This window comes from Drosophila grimshawi, unplaced genomic scaffold (genome assembly GCF_018153295.1).
Source record: "Drosophila grimshawi isolate 15287-2541.00 unplaced genomic scaffold, ASM1815329v1 contig_1367, whole genome shotgun sequence".
In the NCBI taxonomy this organism is placed as follows: domain Eukaryota; kingdom Metazoa; phylum Arthropoda; class Insecta; order Diptera; family Drosophilidae; genus Drosophila; species Drosophila grimshawi.
The window spans coordinates 7,160,660-7,177,356 of record NW_025062889.1 but is presented as its reverse complement, the minus strand read 5'-3'; the positions used below and the strand labels follow the sequence as shown (position 1 = coordinate 7,177,356).

The window sequence follows — 16,697 nt, the reverse complement described above, 5'->3', positions numbered from 1 at the left end:
CGTTTGAGGTAAACTGTTGGGTAACTTATTGGTTCCGTCGGGATTAAGTGATGCGGCATATGAGGCCAGGGAAATTCCAGGAGGCGTGCCAGGAAACATTTGACTTTTTTAACAAATTTCTATCAAATTTTTTAGACTGGAAAATGATGCATTTGCTTTTGGTTTGTATTGCTTTTTAAATGGTTTATGTGTCATAGATTTTATATTTATTTTTTGAACACAAAAAAAATTATATCCTTTTTTATCACGTTTTAATTTCACTTCTTAGCCTCCCCTTGGGAGCCGTTTGAACAAAAGCCTCGAATTTTGCGCATTAAAAACGCAATTTTGGTTAAAGCTGCAAAGAATTTTAAATTTGTAAAAGTACCCAAAAATTGCAGAAAACAAAAAAAAATGAATGGAAATTTTGCAATGCGTGTCAATTGGCAGCACGGCCTTTTAGCTGTCCATTTATAGATAAAACGCCATTAAATCTTTGCGGCAGATAACACTGAGCCAAAAGCCTTTTAGTGTCTGTACAAATAAATCATAAAATTAAAATGATTGAAGGGTTTCCAAAAACAGGCAGTTACCCCTCAGAAATGTGGGACAAAAGTACAAGCCACTGGCAACTGGAACGGCTTAATCAGCTGTAAATTCGATTAGCCGTTAACAATACATGAGATAGACCACTGGGCTGGATTGACTTTGACGACTAGAGATGTGTGATATGCGATATGAAATTAGCTAAGAGCAAACAAGTAAAACAAACGCCACCAGTCTCTAGATATGTGCGGAAACTCTGTTCTTACCTTGCTGCAAATGTGTTTGGGATTTGCTTTTTTCCTTTTTGCAACAATATAAAATTACCTTGCACGTTGCCATCTCTAAGTGTTAGGGGGGAGTGTGGCGATGTGGAATTTCTGGGCATGCATCGCCATGTTTGTTTGCCTTATCGATTTCATCGATTAGTGATTGATAATGTGTTTGGCCTGCTTTCAGTCGGTTGCTGCTGCTGCAGTTGCTGTTGCTGTTGCTGTTGCTATTATTGCTATTGTTGTTCTTCCAGCTCACGGCCATTATGCAAATTTTTTAAAACATTTGATTTGAATTTAATTTGTGCTGCGTTACGTATACGCACCATATGCCATGTGACATAATTAATGGCTTGCGCCTCAGCTGGCCAATTAGCATAAACTTAATTAATTTGTGGAGATTGAACTTGGGGGCATTGTTGCCACCCCAGCTGCTGATTGACAATTGCAAGTGTATGCCACAAATCTGAGTCAATTGTGCTTCTCTTTCTCTATTTCTGTCTATGTCTCTCTGTCTATTGAGACACTCCAAAATCTTGGCACTGGCACTGGCACAGGCGTGCGTATTTAGCATATTTCCTGTGCTGTGACATTCGACCTTTACAATACACGTGTGCGCGTCAGATTCGCACCTGACTTAATATAATGCCAGCAACAACAACAACAACAGCAACAACAACATCTATAGCAACCGCAATTCTGTGTCTCGCTGCGGGACATGGAAACGTTATTAGCATATAGGAGAAGGACTCGCCGATTTCTGAAGAAGAACTTGTGACAGCCTTTGGGCCAATTATGCAGTAGACTTGTTTCGCGACATAGTTGAAATGGATATGCTAACGAAATTTGAGATAAGCCAGTGTTTGACATACAAAAAAATAACAAGAATGATCCTAGCTTATCTGGCTGGCAGTGGAGCAACGACCAGAAAAACAGAATTCAATTGCTTAAAATAAATCTTTGCCAAGCGTAAGCAAGTTATTTAAAGTCAGCTCATACAAATTCTGTTCAAGTCCGCAATGAGTTTTTATTCACTTGGCATATAAAAACCATTTGATCAGCTAATGGATTTTGTCCATGTTTTTCTTCGCCAAATTAACTATTTTGCTAGCTGCTCTAATGAGCATCGTTTGCCATCCATTAACCTTTAGCTTGCACTTTGGCCCCATTATAACAAACCTCATCGATTGGTATGCGCGGTACCTTAACTAATTAAGTTTTTACCTGCTCGGAGGAGGTCTGCACCGTCTCATTAGCGTAGTCTGCAGTCCGTAATTAAAGCAACATAGACTGAATAGGTAAAAAAAAAAAATCGAAAGCAAATGCAACATCTAAGCAATCAAAGGCATTTGCAATTATTACATTGATTACGAGATGAAAGCAATAAATGCTTCGCAGTATATATATATATTAATAATCCCAGTTCGTGGTCAATACACAAAGGAAATGAAAATGCCTAAAAGCCAGCTTCATTAGTCGTTATAAGGTATAAATAAGAGGCAGCGATGAAGAGAGTGAAAGGAGGCCCAGTAGATGAGATTGCCACTTTAAGCAGCCACAATTATCACTTACAAAACTGGTCTGTCTGTCCGTTCGCACCGATCTCACAGACAATATAAGACAACAATCACATAACTTCAAATTGTGTTTTGGTGCAGTACAAATATTGCTTGCCTATTTAGTTGTTGCTGCTGTGGTCGCAGATTTCAATTCTCGTTGTCTCTTTACTCGCAAATAGAAACAATGACGGAAGGACAACTGCGAACAGGTAAAGCTGGAGCGAAAGAGATCCTTGCAGACATCTGAGGAGGGAACAAAATACGCGGATTTAAAATATCTGTGTTTTATATATATTCTTACATGATGTTGCCCAACTTGTTGTCGTTGTGCATTTAGAATATTTTTCTTAATTTTTTCATTAGTTATTAGGAAAATGGTAAAGTTGAAAGTGAAAACAAAGGGAAGTGACGGAGACAATTAAGAAAGGATTATGATGTTGTTGTTGCTGCTGCAGGTGAATGCATTATTTGCAGTATTCTCTTAAATACGCAAAGTTAAACCAATTTTATTTCGAATTAAAATTCTCGACAAAGTCCGAGACAAACAGCAATTTCTTGCGCTGTCAGACAGGCTCAACTTCCGCATAACATATGCGTATGTGTGTGTAATAATAAAAATGGTATAGATGTTTGTGTCTGTGGCTGTGTGTGTGTGTGTTTGTGTGTGTTTTCAATGCAGATTGCCAATCAAATTATTTGAAATATAAAATATTTAAAAGCGCTGCAGCGAGGATGCTTGGGGCAGATGGCAGGCTGCTTTGGCTATAAACAGGGTGTTCGGTTAAGTGAAAGACCCACTTAGTATGATTGTTCACACACACCCGAGCACCCTGTATGTTTATACACATAGCACAGCAATTTCACCTTTTCTGCTTGTTTGTATGCGCTCACTTTAATATATGAGCATCCATATACAATAGTACGTTTACATGTTTGTGTGTTCAGATTCCCAGTTGGGGCCCAGCTGAATCGGAATCGTGGCTGTTAATATTGCTGATGATGAGACTACTGCTGCTGCTGCTGCTGCTGATGTTGCTACTGCTGCTGATAGTGCTGTTGGGTAGGCGTTGTCCGTTATATTGATGAGAACTCAATAATTCAATGCAGCTGCTTGGCCAGTCATTAAAGGCTGGGCGGGGGGAAGAGGAAGCGGGCAAAGTGATTCAAGTGTGCTGCTGGGACATGCGAGTAACTACAACCACAATATCGAAAGGTCACTCATAATATCGTTATGCATGCTTTTAGGCGCACCAAGGACACGCCCATGAGCAAAACGGGCTGGCTTGAAATGTTACTTGTTGGCTTTGCTATGTGCTATTAAATTTATCGTTGCCCAGCATCAGACACTCCAGCGACACGCCCACCAGCGCCCACAAACTGCAGTTGTTTATTATGCATGTCATGCTGCCACCATTCAACCCTCTTTGGTTGCATCTACCGTTTTTAAACAGTGCCAAGATTATTGCTCTATTTTGCGATTCAATGATTTTCAGCACCCGCTTTCAGCTTGGCATACATTTGAACCTATGTGTGCATACATGTGTGTGTGTGTGTGTGTGTCTGTGTGTGTGAGTGTGTCTGTGTGTGTTTGAGAAAAGGCCTCATAAAAGTGACATAAATGTTGATAAGACATGTTTGTTAGGCGCCTTTGGCAGCACCTGCTCACCTGATTGTTCAAAGCGATGAGCTAAAGATGTAAAGCGTACACTCGGAGAAAACTATTTTCTATTCTTCATCTTAATTTTCCGTAAGTGAATATTGGCAAAGGCTTGATTTATCCTATTTTAAAACTTGTTAGCATTTTTACTTTTCAGAATAGACAATGAATTACGCAACATTTGTAAATTATTTTTTAAATAAAATATATGTGTCTTCTTTTCAAACACATTTCATGAATTCGAGGACATATCTTTTCTTAAGTGTATGCTAAACTTACACTTTGCTGTCGATTGCCAATTTGTTGGGCTTGATGATAAATGCATAGCCATGCATTTAACAGATTGTTTTATTACCTTTAAGACGAGCGTACAAGTGGAAGCTAATATAAGAACGGATAGTTTCGTAAGGCTGCCATTTAAGTATTTGCCTTCCCGATTTATGCAACAAATTGTAAGCATGAACAGCACAAATTGAGCTTGACATGAGATCACGACAAGAATTTATTTATTGTAGCGAAAGAAGGTTATTCAGTTGTCAGCTTCTGCCTCTGCTCATTTAAGTCGCATTGTGAGAGCCATTTGCAACATGGCCCCCAAGCACAGTTGATTGCGCACTGTCCAGTGGCCATTTGTGTTGGGTTAACTCGTGTCTGCCGCTGTCATTGATGGCCTCAATCAAAGCTGTCATATGCAGCAGCGAGACATGGCCTCTCAACGAAGCTGTTGAAACTGTGTGAAGTTTCCCCCATTTCTCCTGCTTCTGCTACGCATTCCCAACTAACGCATTATCAACTGCAGCTGACTGACTCTTTTGTTTTTGTTTGGGCTCGATGTGCTGCGGTCGACATCGTCTGAATGAAAACACGAAAATTATGCAAATTGACTTTTGCCGAGGCTGGTCATATCCATTCAGTCTGTGGCATTCAAATGTTGCCAAGCAACCCCAAGGCGTAAACAAAGAATTATTAAGAATTGTCGTCGCACTGAATATTGTCATTTAAATATTAAATTACCAAGATATTGCTGTGCTTTTCTGAAAACGACCATTGTTCATTGCATTCATTAACGCAACACCAAATAGAGCAAATACTAATAAGATGATTAGATGACACCCTTTTGATTAGCCTGGTGTAGATGTAATGGTTTTCATTTGCATATTAGTTATAAAAAAATAAAATAATATAATCGCCAAGATTGTGAGGATTGCGCAACTCTTTGTGCTTCTCCTCGGAGAACAGCCTGATAATGATGCAACAGTGAATACATCGATTAAGTGCATTGGCCACAACAAGCAGCTTAAACAACAACGCCATTACCAACTTGCAGTAGATCAAATGTTTCACTTCCGTCAATATAGCCATATCCATGTTCGTCAGATTATTGACGATCGAAAGACAGCTGCTAAGCCAGCACACGATGAAGAGCAGCAGGTATGGACCAAAGAACAGTACCAGGAAGCTATTGAATGGTATCCGATATTTATAGCGTGCATCGAATGTATTAACTGGACTGCAGAAGTTGCAGCGACTGCATTGATAGATCCGAAATAGTAGCAGACACATCACCAAAATCACATACGATTGTGTGGGCACATCGTAGGGGAGTAGCGAAGAGTATTTTATCCAAAACTGATGCCAGAAGAACCAATCTGATCGCTTATTGACAACTGGCACCATTGCCGATGCGTGCAGCAATGCCCAGAGATATGCGATCGTCAACAGGCAATGGATTGTCACCGTCAGGAATCGAGTAGCTCTCCAGGCTCTGAACGTTGTATAGTTGGGCATTTTGAAGATGTGAATTATTGAAAATTCTTTAAGGGTTAGTTGTAGACATCAAGTCAGCAGCTACTTCGTTTTATTCGTGACTCACACAAAGTTTGACATACAACGTTGTCAACTGACAATCAACTGCCATAACTGGAAGTTTGTTTACCGATTTAATATCAGATTAATGCTCGCAAGAGTATTCAAGATCCGCCAGAGGATAGATTTGTTCAAACGAATAATTATGACAGCCCACACTTTTGTGTATGTACGTAAGTATGTATGTAAGTGGTGGGGATGGTGCGGTCGTGTTCACAACCCACTCATGCAAACATGAAAACATTGAGTATACGCGCTGTGTACACTTTTTCATTATGCTGTAAGAACATTTGATTCCACATGTTTCACTTGCAAGCTGCTGTTGCTCTTACCCTTGTTGAGATTTTTCTCTCTTTCATTTTTATTTATTTTTGCCGCAGGTGTTCTGCTGAAAAATCGCAGTCAGTCGTAAGATTTGTTCCTGCCATTATTCCACGCGCGAAATCGAAACCTTAAAGATTAAGTTATGAGGCATTTCGTTTGGGTGAAATTGAAAAGTGAAATTGCCTTTAAAATATATTATCAGTGTTTGATACGTGAAATTGTGTAATTAGATATACTCAAAGCATATCCAATCAATATATTATTATTATTAATATTGTTATTATTATAAATTGCGAGTTTGGTAAAATCACAGTTTATAACTAAAAATGAAACTTTTCGAGTTGGCTTTGTTCATCGTTTTAATTATAATACATAACAGTTTCAGGGACAAATGTCCCAATGGTAAGGAGTGGAATAGCTCTGCAAAAAAATGTATAAAATATTATTTGGGCTCATAATCACATCCGCTACAAAATGATGATGTTAATAAAATATAATAAACACAAAAAACGCATTAATAACAGTAGAAAAAAAGGTGCGAGTCGACTATTAAGCAGAATGACAACTAATTTTTTGGGTTAAGCCACACAACAAAGCAATGCGGCACAACTCTCATTTATAACATTTAAAGACAAAGAATATAAATGCGAAAAAGAAGACAGAAAGCCCAACAAATCGGACAAGAAACATGAAAAATTAAATGCCATTTTGTGAAGCCAGCAAAAATGCCAAAGAGTTTTCATTGTACGCATTACACACACAATATATCAAATGATGTTCTCTGTGGGGTTAATAAAAACGAAAACCTAAAAATATAAATGTTAGCCGCTTGTCAGCACCGAGCGAATTCTTCGGTTTTGACCTTGCCATTTATCCTTGGTTAGGGACAATACAGTGTTCGACATGTTCGATATTTATAAATAGAGCCTGAAGTTGAGTGGCAACTCTGGCAACTACCATCTCAGTACCTCTGACAGCTCCAACATATTATCTAAATACTTCCTTCCAGTCAAGTGCAAATTGTATAATAGAGCGTGGCGCAATAGCGGCAAGTAAAAAGTAACTGTAATTATTGTCGCACCACCAGTCAAACTCAATTGACCCTCAACATGTCGACAAAGTGGCACAATTGCTGTTTGCTAGCCAAATATTTTAATGATAGTCCAACTGAGACTGGTGGCGACACATATCGTATTCATTGGGTGGCTAAATTAAATCACATTTATTATGATTACTATGACGTGGTTACGGTGGCCCAAAAGTTGGTCTCTCAAAGTAGTGAGGTCAGTAAGGTCAGTTTGTAGTGGTAGGAAACAGTTGATTAAACCTATTATTCGTTTGCCTAATTATATAGGCCATAACTATATCTATAGCTATATCGCATGAATATTAAGTCTGTTATAGTTGAACTTCAGTTCTAATACCACTCTTATCGAGAAAACTAGTTTATTTTATAAACTTAGTTCTTCTGTTCATTCTGGTCAAAAGCCAATCATTTGATAATCAATACTGTGGTCAGCTTAAAAAATGTGCCCTCAAGTCGAAAATATTTTAGTTAACTCAACAGCACAAACTGGCCAGAAGTGGTTCGAGCAAACGAAAAGAGCGTCAAGTTCGATACAATTGCATTTGGTATAACAAACGAAGAGTAGTCAACATGCCTGCCAGGTTTGCTGAGCACACAAAGGAGACAGTTATGCGCCAGGAAACTCAGAAAAAGAGTGAACGATAAAACCAGAAGCGATTTAATCTAAAGAAGGAATGTTAGCCAAAACAAAGGTGGAACAAAGAGCGAAAATTGACTGGGACTCAGCAGCAATAAATGAAAAAAATACTCTTTAGGTGAGAATACATATAATGCTATGTTTAAAAAATGTGGGTTATATTTTATTGTCTTGAAAGCTCGAATGCTTAAGATCTTAACTTGTCAAAAGACACAAACAAATTTGTTGCAAACTGTCGGCGATGCCAGCTTAGCTTACAAATACTACGACAATAAATGTCCAAACGTCAGCCAGCTTAAGGGTTATAACTTGACTAAGACACAATAATAATAAAAAATAAGAAAAAAGAAATAAGTAAAACTAAATCCAAATGCTCGAAATGTTTGTTCTTATTTAATTTAGCCAAGGGCACAATTCTCAAACGATCGACAAAATGAACAAAACTGGGCGGAAGCAGGCGGATTGCTTGCGAGAGGAAGTGTCATGGCAGTTGTCCAACAAATTACGTATACGCCACGCTAGCCGCTGGCAGTGTGGCAGTATCAAGTGAGCTACCACGAACACCACTAACAAAACGACAGATACCGGACAGCTGTCGTCCAGGGCAGCCAAAACAAATAAAGTTGAATGGCAATTGCAGCGAGCCTTCCAATTGCAGTTCTCACTATCATAATCACTTTGGCGCATTCCCCAAAACAGTTTCGACACAAACACGACTAGGCTCACTAGGCAAATGCCGTAAAAACTTAAGGCTTACTCTTTCTCACTCAATTATACTTGGTGAGCTTTGAAAAATTGGAAATTCATCCTACTTATGAGACTGTTGAGTACTTGCTTCGCTTAATGGTATTGATGAGAAATTCGCAATATCAACACTTGTAGCATTTAACATTTGTAATGCGCTCAAGTGCGCAGTTTACAGTTAAGCGCGTACTTCGCTCAAAAATGGTGTCCTTGTGAGCCTGCCTGTGTGTGTGTGTATGTAAGTGTGTGTGTGAGTGTGAGTGTGAGTGTGTGCGTGTGTTCGTGTCGGTTGGCATATTTTGCGGTTGAAATCCACACAAAAGGTGTGAAAAGCAGCAGCAGATGGTAAAGCAGCAGCAGTCGGCGTGCGGCTCTTTTGATTGTATGCTGTTGCTTATTTGGCACGGATTTCATTTGCCTTCCGTTCACTCCACCATCCCCTCAATCCTCCTCCACCCCCTACTTCCAGCGAGGTTTTAGAAATTGAAAGTTGATGTGTGTTGCAACTGTAAATGTGCGATAAATGTTGAGTGCTGCGGCTGTAAGGCAGAGGAATACAAGAACCATGAATGACATTGGTTTAGCCATGCACGCAATGCCATTTAAAGTGCTAAATAGCTAATAAAGGGAATTATGTTACCAGCAGGATGTAACTATAGGAAAAATCATCACTAAAGAACTATTGTGAGTATCTTTTTATAGAAAACATATCTTTTGATTGTTTTATACTCCAATAAACATTTAAAGTGTTTTTCTGTAATCAAAATGGAATAATAGAGTCAGCAGCTATTAGTGTAAACATTTGGAGGGTTCTAAGCGAATGTGAACGGAAATGCATTGATCACTAAGTTGTCGGCGTCGTGGCAGTTTTGTATGCTATGAGCACTTATACAGCGCTTTGTTTTTAGAGCCTCATAAATTGCGCATACGCCATGCTGCACACAGTCAACCCATGCCCAGATAGTAGATAGCTTACACTTTTTTTCCCCCGGTTTGTTTTGTTTGGTTCGCTTTTTTCACGTGGAGACGGAAGCGCATAAATTTACCGTTGAAATATTTGTGAGCCGTGAAAAAGTCAGCAGAAAAAAAAATAAGACTTTACTGAATGCCAAACGCGCTCAGCTTCAAAGAGCTTTACTAAGTCCTCGGTGCCCCGTTCTCGGTATGCAATCGTCCTTATGCCCCTGGTGCATATAGGTGTGCTGGGAATTCAAATTGACATGCAATTGCAATGGCATGCAAATTGCTATTACTTACCTCTCTTTCTCGTTTTTTCTCTGCCTCTCCCTCTCTCTCACTCTCTCTCTGTTTATTTGCTTCGAATTTGGCAAGTTCAATTTGTCAGTCACACCTACGTCATGTGGCACTTGTCCAATTTTGACTGTACTTACTCACAGTGGGTATGGGTTTTTTTTTTTATTTTATTTTCTTTTCACATTTATTTTTATTTTTATTGCATCCCTGGAGCCGCTTTGTTCGCTCGAAACTGAAATATTTAAGAAAGTTGCAGTTATGGCTAAGGGCCAAGCAATTTTCTTAAAGCGCCTTCACTTTGACGTCTGTCTCAGTTGCTTGTTCCTTTCAGAAAGTTATTTCCACAAAATGTACACAGCAGCTGCGTTTTTTTTTTTTTTTTGTAGGTCAAGCTCTGACATTGCTGTCATTCTCATTATGCTGTTTAAAACTTCATTCCACCGTTACTACGAGCAACATAATCATCATCATCAGCATCGACATCATCGTCAACGTCATTAACGTGAGGCAAGCTGGTGCCAAAAGTGTCCGCGAAGTTCCCATAACAACCTGTAGTTGCTATCTATCCTCGTCCATCTTATGGCTGTGTCTTCTTGCTGATGAAGGATGACACTTGTGTTGCCTCCAACACTGTTGCAACATCGCACTTAGCAGTGTCAGGCTGTGTCATATGTGCCATCAATCAAATTACGAAAGAAGCAACTAATGGCACTTTTAACTTTTTAATCCATTTACGAACCAATTTTACCATATTTGTAGCATTTCAATGCAACTGTAGAAATGTTTGTTGGACTGATTGGTTGATTTTCTTATTTATAAAATTCACACTGCTGTTTTCAATGCAAATGTCAACTGCAACAAACGACCTTGAGTCGAGTTGTCGTGGACGAGAAGAGTGACACCACTTCTCGGTCCACGGGTGGAGGGCGAGCAGGAGGCGGAGGAGCTCAAGCAACCCAGTAAAAAATCGTTAAATGTTGGCCATGTGCACGGAAGCGCTGAGGTATGGCTTCTACTTTCAGAGGTCTAAAATAAGTACTGCCATTGTGCGGCTGTCAGTTGGGTAAAGTTGTAGTTCTGGGAAAAAATATAATATGCGGTTTGGAATAAAGAACAACTCTTCTTCCTTTTTTTTTTGCATTTTCTCAAGTTTTATTTATTTTTATTACTCAATTAAAATTTAGTTGGGACATTTGGTTTTTTTTTTTGTGGTTTTGGATGTATTATGTATATGCTTTCTTTTGTTCACATTTATTCTCATTAATATTTTTGTCACTTATTGCTATTTACTTTGGTTTAATGTAGTTGTTATGCATTTTAGTATAATTTTACTTTGATCTCTAATATAATTTTAATGCTCTTCATTATTTTTTATTTTTATTTTAATTTAGTAGTAATTAATTTGAATTTTAAACAGTTTTTTTGTAGTTGCTTTCGTAACAATTTTCCTTGCTGCAATTTCGCTAGCATTTTAAATTAAGTTTTTAGTTTGTGTTATGCGAATTTTTATTTTATTTTTTTTTTTTTTCAATTTTCTATAATACTTGTACGTATATATATATATATATTATTTTTTTTGTTCTTTTCATTTGGTTTTTTGATAATATATATTTTCAAGTAGACAAACTTGTAGTACACTTGGTAGAAAAACATAAAATTGTGCCACCAGATTAGTTTTGAGTTCTTGTTTATCAGTTTAAGTAGCTCGCTGAAAAAATTTGTTGACGTTTCGTAGCTGTAGTTGCTTGAGTACCCCTAATGTGCCTTGTCGGCTTATTCAATTTATTTAACATTGAGTATCAGTTAAAAATTATGTTCTTTATTTGTATTATTTATATTTTATTTATTTTATATTTTTTTGTTTTCCTATGTAGGTACAACAATACACTGCATTTGGTTTGGATTTTTGGCTTTGGCCAGACAAACCGGTTAAGTTTTAAAAATGTTTCAGCATTTTTCATGGGTTTGTCTTCATTGTTTTGCCCTACAATCAATTTTGGAACATCGTGCCTCTGTAATATGCTTTGCAAATTGCTTTTTAACACTGCTTTGCCATTAGTTTTAGGTTTTAAGTTATTAAGTTTGGGTTTATTATAAGCAAATTTAATAGAAAATTAAATTTATTGAATTAATGAATAATTTAAATTTCTAGCAATTGTATAAGCAATTTGTATTATGCAAACTATGAAGATTATGTTAAAAAGCGTTAACGAATTTATTTTGCATTTATTGCATAATTCAATAATTCTTTATTGAAAGAAAAGAAAAAGTATATCAATTTTGTTCATCAATCAAAATGTGGGAGAAAGATAAGGCTTTATTTTTAGCTAGTAATTGGCTCGGGTCGGGCTTACTTTTTATTTTTAATGAAATTTATGCAGAAACTCTAGCAAATCATTTCATACAACAAATCCAACAGATATTCATTCTCTAAATTAAGACGACATAGTATTTATTCTAAGATCTTTAAAGCGTTTTTTTTTCTTCAAAATTATCTGAACTGAGATGAACTCAAAGGTTCGGTATAATAATTGCCATTTTATCAAGTTAATTATTGCTTAAAAATTAATGAATTAATATATATATATTATTACAATGACAATTTTGCTCCGCTCATAAATATCATTTTCATTTATTAACATATTTACTAAAAAGTTTAGTGCAAGCATCTTCCTAGGCTTTGCACAGTTACATTTTACCAATTTCTTCTTGTTTTGTATTGTTTTGTTTATTTAATAAATTTTTATTTTGTTGACTGCTCTGCGGACAGTCGACAGCAACAAATTCAAAAAGACTGCGCCTTGCTCAGCTTATTCGTTAGTGGTATCTTTGCGTGTCTTGTGGCCACGGAATGAAGCTTGAATTTTGGTGGCAGCCTTGTTCAGCTCCGGATCGGTCAGATCAATGTCCAGTTCCTCGGCCACCTTTTTGGTTATCTCCTGAATGTCCTCATCCTCGGGCTCGTCCTTGTTGACCAGCTTGCGTGCCAAATGACCACGGAAAGTCGACTGGATCTTCAGCGCGGCATGGCACAGCTCTGCGAGAGTGAAATAGAACGAAAAAAGAGAGAGAGAAAGAGAGAGGGTGAGTGTTAATTGCTGTAGCTGTTGAACTTGTCCTAAGTGGCCACTTGTCCAACACCCCAAAACTAAATAAATTAGTTAATAGCAAAGTTTTGTGCACTCTTCCGCCATTTTAAGTGCTTTCTGTTGACCGTATTAAGTACAAAACTAGGATTTTTTCTATTCTTTTCAATTGAAACTTTACACTAAACTATGTACATATAAAACAATTTCAAACTATGTAGTTTTAATTAACTCTTGTTCATGTGGCGTCAAACTAGAACTAGTTATTGCCTTTTGGGTCACACAAGTTTTAGTTACACAGCAAATATTGACTATCACGTATCAAGCTGCAATGGTTGAAAAAATGTGACATGTTTTTTTTGTAACGATTCGAGAATTAAGATTGGCAGTCAAACTGCCGAACTATTTAAAGATAGACCATATCGATAGTTTAGATAGTCATAATACTTGTACTGATGGCCTTAACAGTTCAGAGAGTCAAACATTGATTTTTATAGCTGATATATGTACTTTAAATAGGACACAAGTCAATTTACAACTGATCACTTTCATCTGTCATTGGACACAATTTCGTATTAACAAAATAATCTACACATTTACATTCCCAATGGAGTCAATTTACAAACCCCCTGACCTGAATTCTCTATGTAAAATCTGTGATGGTTGTAAATATTCCATTTGCTTGCATGTGAAATAATCGACATCAGAGCGAAATGTTCCCCAAACGCTGTTCACAAGCTCGCAACTAAATGGAGCCTGTCAAAATACTCGTGCGGCAGCTCCCATGATGGTCAGACTAATCACATTACGTATACGCAATATGTCCACTGCGGTTAGCCAGCGGGAAAAACGAGAGTAAAAATCCAGCACTCTGCTGCATGCTGATTGCATATTAAATGCATGAGGCAACCGCAAAAAGTCTGAAACAGAATTAAGCTTCATTTGTAATGTTCAGCTACGAATGTATGTGAATGTGGCCATCATTTTGGCCAACTCACAACTACGTGCTCCATAAAGTTGTTAATAAAAAATGAGCTGATTTTTTGCAGCGTCATCCAACGTAATTAGCAATTAATTGTATAATGCTCAAAAGAAATTCTGCTAAGCGCAAGATAAATGGGTCATCTAAATGAGGCTTTTGTAGGAGAGTTAAATTTTTCAAATTTCACTATTCGTTTCAAACAGAAATATTAAATTCTTTGCAATCTCCAGAAAGCTGCACTTCATTTGTATGATTTATGGCTTAAGAATTTTTTTTTGTTTTGTATATAATATGTGACATGCATTTGGAAAACTTTATTTTATGGCTGTGTTTATTATTCTCCTTATGGCACAATCTGGCTAATAATTCAAGAACAGATATTTGTGTCGTTATTCATGCATTCGTTTCGTTTCGTACAAATGTATTTAGCATTCATACAATATTCATATTGCCCCCCTTAAGATGAGAATCAGTTCTGTGCTTACCTCAACTGCAAGGCAAGTTATGTAATGCAGTTGCCCGTTATTTTTTCTTATTTATTTTTCCCTCTGCTTTTTTTTCTGCACTGCGTGCTTATGCAAATGCTAAAAAATTCTTATTTGAAATTTTCTGATTACGCTTTACGCTTCCTGTTGGGACTTCGTTTAACTGTACAATGTACATATATTTCATTTGGCAAGACTCGCTGGTGCCCTGCTCCTTGAAGACCAGGTCAAACATTCAACGCAATTAGGCGTTCAAGTGAAATTGGCTTCGGTGGCTGCTGCTGCTGCTGCTGCTGAGATCATATTTCATTCGTGTGTATTTTTGCTTGTTCAACTAATTGTGGTTGAGCCTTGTCCAGGAAATGCTATAAAATAACACATACGCCGCTTAAGCAACGTGACTGGGGTTTGGGTCACGTGCCGCGTCGGTCGTGCTGCATTTTTGTTTATTTATCAAATATTTAAAATAAGCTCAAGACGTGCAAATAGCTCGAAACTGCCAGCCTTAAGGCCTTACTGTGACATTAACGAGCCAAGTTGCAGGAGGCAGAAAATGGGCCAGTAGCAAAATGAAGAGCATCGTGTGTATTTTGCTACCTGTATATGCATGACTTTCACTTAACTCAAAAAGTTACTAAAACATCGTCAACGAATACTTTTTGTAGTTTAAATAAAGAACTAAAATTGATAGATTGCATAAGCACTTTAATGTTGTGAAACTCTGATTAAATAATAAGCAAATCTGTGATTCAAAAATAAAGTTGGTAAATTACCATAGAAATTGAGGCGAAACTGATTATGAAAACTTTCTGGCAGAAGTAGTAGCATTTTCGTGCCTGTCACGCTTCGGGCAATATAACACATGTTCTCCATTCGCTCACGTACTGAGCGTGTCCTGTCAAATCACATGGCCCAGGCCAGCTAACGTTGCCTAAAAGCGGAGCAGGCACATGTACTTAGCTCTGTTCAGCTCTGCTCAGATGTCCTGCCGCCTTCTGTTGGCTGGTGGCTGGTGCATATAAATTGAGTTTGTATATTGTAGCCGGGTTGACTTTGTACCTAACGCAGTTGTACCTGTGGCCAGAGGCACGAACTGGCATCTAACTCGATGTTTGGTAAGCAAATTGCATGTGAAACGCTCCCCGGCCAATCGATGTCTAGGCCTGATTGTCTGACTATCCTGGCAAAGTTTTTGGGCTCGACATGCTCAGACACGGTAGCATGACGTTGTTGTTAGTCATGTTCGGCACTTGTCAGTGGCGAATTTTATTACATTTCAACTTTAAATTAAAAACGTATTAGAGCATGATATTGAAAAGTTTAAGCTTGACTTAATTATAAATAAATAGTTAAAGTTTGGCACGACTTTGGCGAATTACCTTTTAATTCCCTGTAGCCTTAAAACTTGGCAAAAGGGTTATGGGTTATAAGAATGTTTTACTATTTATGAAATTCTTATTATATAGTAGAAGTGACAAAGTTATAAACTCTATTCTAAAAGCCAAATCATGCTCAGCAATGATTCAATCGCATCAGAGTTGAGTAAGTCATAGCGGTGTACAATCTGGAACATCCTCAAGGGGATTTTTTAATGGTAATATTTCTGAATGAATTCCATTTGAAAATTTGGCTAAAAACAGTTTTCATGTTTTTGTTTTTTATATCATTTTAACATGAATCTCGAGCTAGTATTGTGGTTCAAAAATTAAGAGCAGCTTAACCTTGGTTTTGAAAAAGTTATGGTTTCCTTTCTTTCACTGAGTGCTTAACTAGTTAGATGTGTTATTTACCTATGTTACACATAATTGACCATCAATAACCAAGAGGTATACGGTGTACTTTGAATACAGCAGAAGATATTATTGTATATTAGCCAGAATTCTACCACTTTTTTGTGTTACTTTTAATCCATCATCACTAGCTGCTAGCTTGTTCTGTGGATTACTTTTACCTATTCGACAACTTTGTCTTCATCTCTGATCCCTGACATCCATTGGATTTTGAAATCAGATAAAATAAACTGATGGCTCTGCTGACCTGGCAAAAACTTATTTTTCGGATTCCATCAGTGATTTCCCAATGCGCAAAGGTAATCAATCATACGACCTGTGTGTGAGCGAGTGTTTGTGTATATTTTTGTGCATATATGCAGCGATTTTCACTCAATTTTTCAACAACGTCTGCTGCTCTTCGGAGTGATGATTATTGGTATTATTGAGAGA

General features: G+C 37.5%; 2 protein-coding genes across 2 annotated transcripts in view; both read right to left on the bottom strand.

Annotated features, from left to right (window-relative positions):
- Positions 1–5,140: 5,140 nt before the first annotated feature.
- On the bottom strand, positions 5,141–6,322 carry LOC116805069. The gene has a single exon (XM_032734977.1). It carries the CDS (start codon positions 5,796–5,798, stop codon positions 5,169–5,171), a length of 630 nt encoding a protein of 209 aa, XP_032590868.1. The 5' UTR covers positions 5,799–6,322; the 3' UTR covers positions 5,141–5,168.
- Positions 6,323–11,425: 5,103 nt separating this feature from the next.
- Positions 11,426–16,697, bottom strand: part of LOC6561348 (sperm surface protein Sp17-like) — a 30,838-nt gene continuing 25,566 nt past the window's right edge. The window contains exon 3 of the mRNA XM_032735219.1: positions 11,426–12,959. Coding sequence (XP_032591110.1) covers positions 12,733–12,959 — 227 coding nt within the window. The 3' untranslated portion in view covers positions 11,426–12,732. The remainder of the gene's footprint in view (positions 12,960–16,697) is intronic.

Coding starts and splice junctions, on each gene's coding strand:
- LOC116805069 (XM_032734977.1), bottom strand. CDS start 5,798: ATGCCCAACTATACAACGTTCAGAGCCTGGAGAGCTACTCGATTCCTG.